The sequence below is a fragment of the Schistocerca serialis genome, chromosome 1 (assembly GCF_023864345.2).
Source record: "Schistocerca serialis cubense isolate TAMUIC-IGC-003099 chromosome 1, iqSchSeri2.2, whole genome shotgun sequence".
NCBI classification, from domain to species: Eukaryota; Metazoa; Arthropoda; class Insecta; order Orthoptera; family Acrididae; genus Schistocerca; species Schistocerca serialis.
This window is the reverse complement of record NC_064638.1, coordinates 662326168-662338480: the sequence shown is the minus strand read 5'-3', so window position 1 is coordinate 662338480 and position 12313 is coordinate 662326168. Positions and strand designations below refer to the sequence as shown.

Below are 12313 nucleotides of genomic sequence, written 5' to 3'. Positions count from 1 at the left end.
GATATACAAAATTGTAACCTATGGAAAATCCAGGATGAAATGTAACAATACTATAAAAAGAAGAGTTGATACTCACCATATAGCAGAGATGCAGAGTCGCAGATAGCCACAAAAAAAAGTGACACAAATAAGCTTCCGGCCAACAAGGCCTTTGTTGAAAATAAACACACACACACACACACACACACACACACACAGACTGCAGTCGTGCGTGAGTGAGTGTGTGTGTGTGTGTGTGTGTGTGTGTTCTATTTTCAATGAAGCCCTTCTGGGCTGAAAGCTTATTAGTGACAGTCTTTTTGTTGTGCCTATCTGCAACTCATCATCTCTGCTATATGGTGGGTAGCAACCTCCTTTTTCATAAAATTGTAACCTATACTACAGGTAAAAGCTTCCATGGAGATAAAAGAAAAGTAACAACAACCTTTAAGAAAAATAGACTGGTGTGCAAAACTTCTGTACTATACGGAAGCAGTTCTTTTTATGTATGAGTCAAGTTTCATCTGGCTCTTTTACTTGGCAGTGACACAGAATTTAAAAATTACTTCTGTCCTTAAGTTTTGCACATCAATGTGTATTTAGTTACCACAAATGGATTTCAAAGATGGATGGGAAGAACAATTTTTATTTGATGAAACAGTTATCTATCTACACAGCAGTTATGATCTGCCTGAAACTACAGTGCAGTAGACAATCAACAAAGGCAATTCTGGACAAGGCAAAAAGTTCAGCAATCATGCAGCTCAGAATAGATGCGACACAAATAAAACCTGATAATCAATGGGAGTAATGAGGAATATATTTGTGATAAGGACAAAGATTTCCTGCAGCAGTAGATCCAAGAACATTATAGCGGAAATGGAACAAAACAAGATTATCTAGTTGCATAGCTCCTGTTTAAGATACTTTCTTGTCCACTGCCAATGTGTTGGAGAATATTCCTTAATAAAATTCAGTGCAAGAACTCTAAGAGGAAAAAGTTGAAATTATTACATTTAGTTCCTTAGTTCACTAAATCTGCAACTCTTTCTTCCAGTATACATTGGCGGGAGGGGGAGGGGGGGATATTAGACAGAAATAGAAAAGGTCATAGCTCTGCAATCAGTATACGCTTTTAATGTAGCACTAAAGACTGAAGTATTAGTTACATTCTCAACATACTGCTGCTGATTTGAATGTGTGTAATTCAAGTCAGTGTCCTTTTTGTTCTAGATGACATTAATTAAAGAAGAAGCTTTCTAATATTGATAAAAAAAATCAGTGTGCTGCTTGTGCTTGTGACTGATTCAAAATATTTACTGTGAAGTTCAGGGTGTGGGTAGTTTCTAGCAGAATTTCACTAATTGATACTACTGCAAAAATTATAATAGCAATTATCTTTAGAAGCTCACCTCTGGCACAATTAAGGCATTGAGCCCAGTATTTGAGGCATTCATTGCTTGCATGCGCATTCTGTAGGCTTCTTGACGTGGATTCTGGATAGGGTTGACTGGCTGCCCCACAGGCTGCAAGAATAAGAATGTCACATGAAAACATCACCATTGTATTTCCACTGATTATCCAATGCAGACATTCAATATACCATGTGCACAAACAAAAACTTTTAGCATCTATCAATTTCAATTGCTGTACAACTTGACTTTCTTCTGTAGCCCTTCACAATATTATTTTCCATGACATCTGGTACATTATTACTGGCTTTGTTCACACGCCAAAATGTTATTCGAGCAGTGACAACTATTTTCAGTGTTTCAGATTAACAGTGACCTATTTGAACAGCAACTTCAAACTGGTCAGAGATTGTTGGCAATTTTCCGAATGGGTCCAAGAATCCTCCTCAAACTGGAAGTCATATGCATGCTTTTAGGCGCTCTTTCATCTGATTTCTTGAATTATTTAATGAAGCTCATTCATTTGTGTCTTAGGATGCATTTTCAAAGTAATTCAAGAACTTTTTATTCACCTTCAGTTTCTATTTTCTGTAAGTATAATAACTTATCCATAAAGATTTTTTCCTTCTTCTTGATGACGTAAAAGAATCACTATTTGGAGTATTAAAAGGATGAAAATATTAATTTTATGGAAGAAGTTATCTTCATTTTTAAGGCAAAAATAATCATAAAATAGGAATAATTTTAATTCACCTAATCCTGCAAAGTAAACATTTTAGCATTGTTATTAGGAAATTTTTCTGTGTACAGTGATAATTAGCCCCAATATTTGTTAACCAATGGGAGGAAGCACTAGAACAACTAACTACATCTACAATATCATCTCATTTCAAACCCAGGCAAAAGAATAATGAGGGAAATGGGGCATCAATGTTACTTGAGCTAGTGTGGACAGAAAACTATTTACCATATTTTGGGTACTCAAGTTTATAGGAAAGATGTTCAAACTGTGCACCGCAGGATTTGTGTCAGTAGTAGTGTTAGTGTCATGACTTGCCATTAGTCACCGGTACTGATACTGCAATAGAGGGTTGAAACTCATGCATCAATGTGCATTACAGTTGCACAGAGTCAACAGGTGTCTGAACAATATGAACACGGCTTTACTCGTGAAGCTGTTTTATTGAATGAACAGCAGCAGTGCTGCCGCTCTTTGTGAATATTAACACATTAAAGGAATGCGGAAGGGTCCTCTTCCCACACAGAGACTGAAGAACACAATTGGGAAGTTCGAATTAAATGGCAATTTGGGAAATGCCCATGGGGGGAGGCTGACTGCCAATCATGCTGAAAATTGTTGAAGAAGTTACTGATCCAATGCTGAGAATGTTGGACACAATGTGTGATTTTTAAGCAGTACATGAGCTGTCATGACAGCTGAACATTCCATGGTTCAACATTCAAAAAGTGCTTCAAACAATTGTAAAATGGTGTCTATAGTGTGGGGTTCCAGGCTGTCATGGATACAGATGGTTGTTACACTAAGCAATATTTATAATCTGGAACACAGACATGGTACACAACTGACAAATGTTACCCCTCTCATGCAGAAATTCAATGGTTTATTCATTATTTCTTTTCTGTATGGCTTCACAAATATTTCCACAAACTTTTATTGTACTACGATCACTTGATTTTCATGGTGTCCCTCTAAAAGTTTAATTATAACTATCCTGTAAGTCACACTGCAATAAGCAAGACAGCATGTGAAAAATCTATATTAAAGATTTTCAGAGTATTTCGAATGAGTCTCCTCACATGACAACTGAAGTTTTGCTCGTAAGTTGATGACCTTGGCTGAGCCCAGTATACTACAGAAAAATTGTTCCCATTCTTGGAACATAAAAGCCTAAATATTGAAGAGAAGAGAGAGTGCTGTACAGAAACTTATGTCTAGACCAATGGCCAGGGAAACCAGACATAATACAATAAATTTATTTTATTTCCGTCTACCAAAACAAGGGAAAAACAAATACACTAGTAGACTGTCTACATTTTAAAACAACAAAATAAGCTATAATGAAAAGTATTACCAACATATATGTGGAAAACATGCACTTAAATATGACAAGGCATATCAGTTATAAAACATGGCCTAATGTAATGAATCCACAGCAACATCATCAAAAGATACATACAAAATCAATGTAGCATCATCACACATTTAAACATGGTATACACTAGGTCACAGTGTCATCAGAATCATCTTGTTAAAAGTGCTACTGTTTATGACAAAATCACTCCAGCATCCACAACATGTTTGTGTCGTATGCTTGTTAGATGTCACTGCTGTAGGCCTACATGTATTCATCTATTATATAATTATACAAAATGTACCATCCGTGGACCAATATGACAACCAAGATCCATGCTGCGTCTGACTTGAAGCTGGCAGTATGGTCTCTTCACCGGTAGGTGAGGTTGCAAACATGCTCCAGGAACTCACAATCCCTGTTCTACACAACTAGCAAAGTTAGACAATTGATGACAAGCAAACATGACTCATACACGAGTAATGACAAAATTACCCCAGGTGGACAATCCACCCACTCCAAAGTGGCAACCAAGCAATCTGACTCTGAGGAGCTTGGGCTTATACGAGAGAGCAAGCTGGAGTGCTCTGGTAAACTTTCAAGAAAAACACACGTATGGGCGCTTTCAATATTCAACTTATTGAAGCAGAAAAATTACAAAATCTCACAACTCAGGAAGCAGAAATTCAAATTCTCGCCTTGCATGAAACACACTATACAGATTCAGAAATGATAGACTACAATAATCACAGAATCTTCAAAAGTGTAACAAACAAGAAAATTGGCAAAGGAACAGCACTATTGGGAATGGCCTTTATTGTAGACAAAACAGTGCTGGACTCAGTAACAGATGGGCAACCCATCAACAATCAACTAATGACCCTTAAGTATCAAACACACAAACAAAAACCATACCTTTATTAATGTACATGCACCAACAAATGGTGGTGATAAAAAAGAGCCTGAAAAACAGGGAGATTCTGGGAAGAACTTGAAACAGTGATGGCCAAAATTCCAAAAGATATGTGAAAATACTACTTGGTTACTTCAATGCACAAATTGGCAGAGAACACAGATACAAGAAGACACTAGGAAACTATCCAGCACACAAATTTACCTTAGAAATGGCGCATGACTCATTGAATTATGCCAACAAAACAACCTAAAAATTATGTCAACCTTATTTCAGAAACATCCCAAAAAACAAAAAACCCATCCACCATTTGGGAGAACTCCAGACTGATCATGTTGCAATATCAGATGACTACCAAAAACAAATTCACGATGTGAAAGTATACAGAGGTGCAGATATCAATTCGGGTCATTATTTAACCAGAATAAAAATTAAATTCATGCCCAAGAGGAAATTCAAAAGAAAAACACTACTGATCCCAAAATTTGAATTATACAAAACCAAAGACTCCAAAATCATTGAAAAATGGGAAGAACAACACGCAGAAGATTAGGAGAAATTTCAAACTAAAATCATCAAAACATCACAAGATCTGATCCCTCTTCACAAAACACCAAAACACCCTTGGTAGAATCAAGAATGCGAGAATGCACTAGAAGAAAGAAGCAAGGCATTTCAAAATTACAATTGTAACAGATCAGAAGAAAAACAGAAGAAATTTTTCAAAATGCACAAACACAATTCCAAGATTCTAAGACAAACTAAATGAAAATATGTCAGTGAGAGCAACTACAGTCAATTTAAAAAAAAAAATCAGAAACTACAATATACACAATTTCTATACGAGCTTCACAAACTAGACCAAAGAGTATGCACCACAAAACCTTTGCTTTTGAAAACAAGATGGTAAATTGGCCGTGACAAATAAAGAAAATTGACAAGTACTAGCCACATATTTTTCACAGCTTTTAAACTGTCAAGAACTCAAAGACAGATTCCCAAAAGTGCAGCCAGAAATCTCACCACAGAACTCGTCACCACCAACACGAGAAGAAATTTATATGCAAATCAAGAAACTTAAAAGTAATTAAGCATCAGAGGAGGACGGAACTGTAGCAGAACTCTTGAAGAATTTAGGCTCAAATTCACTCAAAGAAATTACTGAAACAATCCAAAACATCTGGCCAATCGAAAAAAAAAATCCCAGATGACTGGAAGATTGCTACGATTCATCCACTATATAAAAAAGGTAATAAATTAGGATCTCTCTACTGCCAGTCACCTACAAAATTCTATGAGCTTGTCCATTGAATAGAACACAACAATAATTAGAACTCAAAGTAGCAGAACATCAAGCAGGATTCAGACCAAACAGATCATATCCGAAGCTAATCTTCAACCACAAAATCATACTCAAAATGCGAGCTCTCAGACAAAAACCTGTAGTATGCACATTTGTAGATTTCAAAAAAGCATAAGATTCAATAGACGGGCCCAAACTATTCAAAATTTTAGAAGAAAGCGGATTAGATCCCAAAACACGAGAAATCATAAAACAAACAGTAATTGGCACAAAATCTGAAGTAAAATTTATTAGGAAGAACTCATTCAAACAGGTGTGAGACAAGGTGATGGACTCTCTCCTATTCTGTTCGATGTAGTTCTAGATGAAGTTATGCAAGAATGGGAGAAAGAACTCAAGAAATGTGGGGTTTGGAAGCCAATATGATTGGGTGTTACCAAAAACAACCTCTACATAGCATGTCTTGCATTTGAGGACAATCTGTTGATACTAACAGAGGATGAGCAGACTGCAGTCAAGCGGCTGGAAATACTCTTAAGTATGTGCAGAAAATATAGGTTTACAAATTTCATTTGAGAAAACTTAATTCTTTTGTTCCAAAACAGAAATTGCAAGCTCGAAAACAAAATACGGTAAAATTAACAGGGTCCCATACTTTAAATATCTTGGAGAATTCATCGAACCGACAGGTATTAAAAAAATCTTACAGCAACATCGCCTCCAAAAAATTAAAACAGGATTAGGGTCAATGCAAAACCTCTACAACGAAAAAATCAATGTCAAGATGGGCAAAAATTCGACACTACAATAGTGTCATAAAACCAGCAATCCTCTACATAAGTGAAACACTAACCCTTAAAAACACTAACCCTTAACAGAAAACAACAACTTAAAGATATCAAAAAAGAAGAAAGAAAGATCATCAGGAAAATTCTAGGAGGAAGACATACCCATGACGGTTATAGGCTACAATCAATTAAAACAACAGAAAAGTATTCGAACATCGAAACTGATATTAGGAAAAGGAGAAAGAAATTTTGTTGGCCATCTCAGCCGACTACCAGAAAATCAACTGACAAAGAGAATAATAGATTATGTAACTTGCTTAAGAATTCCACACCTTGGCTAGATGAAATTCGAAAGGACCTAAATAATGCAAACATAAGACCAGCCGGCATCCGGGAAAGATACACCTTCAGACACAAAGTAGACAAATGGGAAGTTACATCAGAGCTACCAAAAGAAAAACAGTACAGACCAAAGTGGTCGGATGAATGTAAACAAGCCTTTTCGGAAAGAATGAAAGCCTATTGGAAGAAAAAGAAGAACTCAAAGAAAGACTGATCAAGTTATTTGCTTAACATCTTCCATTTCTGGTAAGAATTCACCAATACTAATAAAATAATAATACACAAAGTCCAATTTAAAAAGTGTGCAACATGTAAAGTCTATGGTGGGCTTACCAATTGTATACGTTATTACAGTGATAAACTGCAATAAATTAAAAAAATGACTTAAGTTAAATTCAGATTGTTAAAAGGAAACCGTTAAGTAATTATATGTAATTCTGAGATACTCCTGTGATGATTTTGACAAAAACATAATGACATGCATAAGAACAAGCTTACGGAGCTAACAGAATAGCATAAAAATTATAAAATAAGTAGGGATTGAAGCCAAATTGAGAAACAACAACTGTAGTAAGGAATCAGCACCCTTGGTTGACATCGCCACCTGAATGCTGCAAAGGCAAGAATTGGTCATAGGTTTTTGACCACTAGAGGGGTCTCTCATACCATGTAACATGCCATTACAAGACTGTACCAGTCTTACATAGTTAATGAAATGTATTATAAAACTGAGAAGGGACAAGTCAGCAAGAGAGAGATATGTTCAATGGAAGAAAGTAAAAGAAAATATGTAATCCACTCTATACTAGGTAAAGACAGCAACCAAACATATGTAAGAGAGGTGTTCAAGGATTAAAGCAGAACATTGTCAAATGAAGCAAAGTATGCTTTGCGTACAAAATCTTTCTGCACTTCGAGCACACTTGCTGGCTCTCACACATGGTGCAAAAATGCCATGCTCTCAACTTGCTGGAAAAGCTTGAAATTTATGAAGCAAAAAATACTTTTCATTAAGGCCTATTTTATTGTTTTAAGATGTATATGGTCCACTATAGACAACACCATGTAGGAAGGTGCTTCCACACAGAGAGACAGAGTGATGGGGAACCATGGAGGGGATGAGATCTGTGCATGTGTGGAAGCAGAGAGCAGGCAAACAAAGTCCATGTTACCGAACTGGGTTGCTGAGGACAACAATCAGGCTCATTTGCCTGTAGTACACCATCTTACACATTCAAATCTATGAGGATAATAATACATTTTAAAACTGGTTTTGATCAATCGAATATGTGAGAGAGATCTTCCTTCACGTCTTAACATTGTGTCCGCTGCTCCTCAGCTACAGTCCTTGTGACGTTTGAAGGCAAGAACAGCTGACACAGCTTTGCGAAAATGACAAGAACAACTTTTCTCAAAATGACAATTGGCGAACAACAAGATCATAGAGACTGGTTGCAATAATTGTTATTTATTGCGATTTGAACTATAAGTTGAAATGTAGTGCAAAACAAAATTAACTTCATACTTAAGCCAAAAACATTGTAGTTGCTCTACAACTGCTATTACTCCACACTTTTTTTTTTTTTTTTTTTTTTTTTTTTTTTTAATGCATGTGTTTGTTGGTGAGTTTGACTGCAGTTAAGTGTAAATCACTGTGCGTAGAAAGTATTACTGGTGGCAAAGACTAGTGCAAAAGACTATCATAAAACATTGTCAGCGTGTTATCACATTTTTTGGTGTCAATGGGTATTATGAGTGTAAACTAACTTGTTCGACATTACATGAGCGACGGCATCTCACACACACACACACACACACACACACACACACTCTCACACACACACACACACAGCATTTTAACCTGTGCCCAAATTAATTCTATTGGATTATACTGATAACAATACATTGGTAAATGCAAAACTGTGAGACCACATTCACTTTCTAAAAAATCAAATTTGTTCATTCTTCCATGTGACTTGTATAAATTAAAGAGCTGCAAGAGTTCAGCACAAGTCTGGCTGTACTGAACAAAATATTTTTATTTTTAAGCCAGAGCACAATATCTACTTTCCTTGTGTTTGCACTTGGTGTTTTCTCTGTAACATCTGGCATGCTAATTAAAATGGCCCACTTGGAGTACGGTTTGGTAAGAACTGTTTAATGAATGAATCACTTCTCGAAATTGACAGAATTCATTTCTGAATGGTAGTCGCAGCTGTTTATCTTACACCTAAATGGAAGTTTACTCTCAGGAACAAAACTAGAAGAAGAGCCAGCATGCAGAATAATTACCCGACAAGCTTTTCCTGTGGGAACTTTAAAACTACCAGTACCATCATTCATTTTCCACCAGTTACTCATGGAATGATTCCGATTCACTCATGATTCGAAAAGGTAATACACTAATTAACTACCTCCTTATCTTGTACTGTGCATCTTTATAAGGGGAGTGGTTCGTGCTACACCTATGTCACTTATTTCAATTAAAAATTCTCTTCTAAACAAACTTGAAACCAATGTCTTTTACAATTCTTTGCATTGACAAGCACTACCACCGAAGCTTTTTTCTCACGCATAATTGTAACGATTTTCGTGAAGTCAGGTATTCACTACTTATATACATTTCAAACACGAAATTGCGTAAAATATCTCTGTCAAAACCATCCATTTGTGCTATCAGTCTCTTGTGCTTTCAATGCTTTACAGGCAATATGAAACCAAATTGTCCTGATGTTTCTACAACTCTAACACTTACCACTCCCTGTACAGTTCTTTTCACAACATATGCTTCTGCAGTTCACTCTTGTGTCTTCAAAATGTCAGAAATAGAAGGGCGGCTTTCAGATTCACATTTGAAAAAGTTATAAATATAGTAAATAAACCTACTCACCTGCTTGGGAAGCACTTCACTTTTATTGCTGTTGTCTGACATATTTATTTGGAAATCGCACTAACACATTTACAGATACACATTAACAGCTACAAAAACATAACATTAACATCTGAATGAATAATTTGGTCGCTCTCTGAATGAAACTGCATTGTCACGAAGAACAGCAACAGCACAGCATGCGGGAGAGAGATTTTCGTAGTTTAGTTGTAACCCATGGCTAGCTGCTCGGAGGGAGAATGAGTCTTATTGGCTGCTCGCAGTTAATGCAGGGAGATCTGCAGAATGGCTGAATATTGGGCTGCCTTCCTACAAGATGCAAACTATAGTTGTATTTGTTTTTCCAATGGTAGCTGTAGATCTGAAGATGGTCACCACTGACCAAAACCGGTAGTCTGAAGACTTAATAATTAGGTGATCATGGACAGAAATAAAAGAAATTTATTCTACACTTTCTGGATCACTGTTCTATACGTGATGATGTTGAAGCTTTTGGGATATGATAACTCATACAGTATGAAGTCAATAACTTTCCTTTAATCAAGCCACACTGCAAACCCTCAAAAGTGGATGGTGTGTTAAAAAAAGCTTCTCAACATTTGCTATGAATGTCCTTTAATTGGTGGTGCACTTTGGTCATCCAAATACTTTAGAACTGAAACACCTAACACTGAAAGTTACTAAGGCTCTAGTTAACACTGTGGTCCCATGACCAACAATAAATGAGAAGGAAGCTCTTTAGTAAATACAGAAGATGAATGTGCTAGTTTCTCATCACTTCACCCTCCTTTTTTATAGTCTGAATAACTGCTCCCACAGATATCAAATGTTCCTTACAAAAGACAGTGTTGGTATAGATGTGTAACATTGTTATATCTGTTTGTACATTTCAATAATAAGAGTGCACAATAAGGAGAAAAAGATTACAGACTATTGTAGTGCCTCAAGAATTCCGATGCAAACTCTAGAGTCCCTCGGCTTCCCACCGTCTCGAACACCCAATAATTTATGTACAAGAGGGAGAGATGGAAATGTGTCTATTGTGCCACTGTTTATGTGTGTGTAGGATAGGTGTGTGTTACGAGAAGACTGAAGTTGTGGCGGTCTATCGACGCTGACAAGTGGTGGCCACGCATGCCTTGGTAGCCATATGTCTGGTACAAGAATGAATCAAGGGCTACTCTTTGGCACTGAAATAGTAGTGACTGTTGGGAACAAATGAAATATGTTTTATCTAGAGACTCATATACTCTGTTGTTTGATTTGCTGGGAGCAAGACCTGTTTTGACAAGTGTTATTAAAACCAAAAGAGACTGTAATAATACATGTTAAGTACTAATGTTTTCCAGACGGGGTTGATTTACAAGACTTGAAAGCACATGTGAAACTTGGGTAATTGTCTTATTGTGAAGAAGAAAATATAGTGGAGTTGATATGAAAGTATTCTGAGAGTAAGAAATCATTTCAAGGGTAGAGAAGTAGTTCAGTAATATTTTCCCTAACACTAAGTCTTCGGAGAAGAAGATATGTAAATCACCCGAGAGAGATGTGTGAGTCTTGTACCCCAGTACCACACAGTCTCCAGTCGTCAGGAAAATGTTAGAAGGTGGCGACCCAAGTGACAGGACCCAAAGAAAGCGGGAATTTTGTGACAGAAATCGAGATAAGAAGATATTGAGTTGCCATAGCAACCGAGAATAACAAGACAAAGAAACTGTTATGCAGAATTAGATTCCGCCCAAAAGGAAAAAGTGGTGAAAGAGTTAAGAAGCACCATACAGAGTAAGACGCAGAGGATAACTCGACTAAGAAGATTTGTTGTGGGGGGGAAGTAAGCAGTCCTCATACGTATGTGATGTAGATGGGAGGGTTTGTATTCGTTATGAAAGCGGTGGGTAGTATAAGTACAAACATGACTAACACTACGCACACACTACACCTTTAAAACAACCCTCGCAGACAAGTGTAACTGATTCTTCACCATTTGCGGTTCCATAGGAGTTGCTAAGATCTTTCTTTGGAGACTTCAAAGGTGAAGGTGAGATTGTCCATTCTGCAGGATACGTTTAACATCACACCCCCTCCGGCTTCTCACTCAAGTACTGGCGAAGAGGGGTGGGAAGGGTTTTCCTGTCTTTGGGGCTATCTTCTTTCACTTGTTCGATCTTAGCAACCATCTCTACTTTTTTCTTTCTTACTTCTCATTTGAGTACCTATCTATCTTTCCCTCTTTCCATATGCATACACTTCTATCGCTGAAGTCCTCCTCAATTTCCATGATTTTCTATAACCTTCAACTTATTTTACATAAGTAGGTATATTTTACATAAGTAGGTATCAGATAGATTATATAATGGTAAGACAGAGATTTAGGAACCAGGTTTTAAATTGTAAGACATTTCCAGGGGCAGATGTGGACTCTGACCACAATCTATTGGTTATGACCTGTAGATTAAAACTGAAGAAACTGCAAAAAGGTGGGAATTTAAGGAGATGGGACCTGGATAAACTAAAAGAACCAGAGGTTGTACAGAGATTCAGGGAGAGCATAAGGGAGCAATTGACAGGAATGGGGGAAATAAATACAGTAGAA

General features: G+C 36.8%; 1 protein-coding gene across 1 annotated transcript in view; it reads right to left on the bottom strand.

Annotated features, from left to right (window-relative positions):
- LOC126479789 (5'-3' exoribonuclease 2 homolog) overlaps positions 1-12313 on the bottom strand; it is a 427511-nt gene that overhangs the window by 301643 nt on the left and 113555 nt on the right. The window contains exon 9 of the mRNA XM_050103814.1: positions 1392-1505. Coding sequence (XP_049959771.1) covers positions 1392-1505 — 114 coding nt within the window. The remainder of the gene's footprint in view (positions 1-1391; positions 1506-12313) is intronic.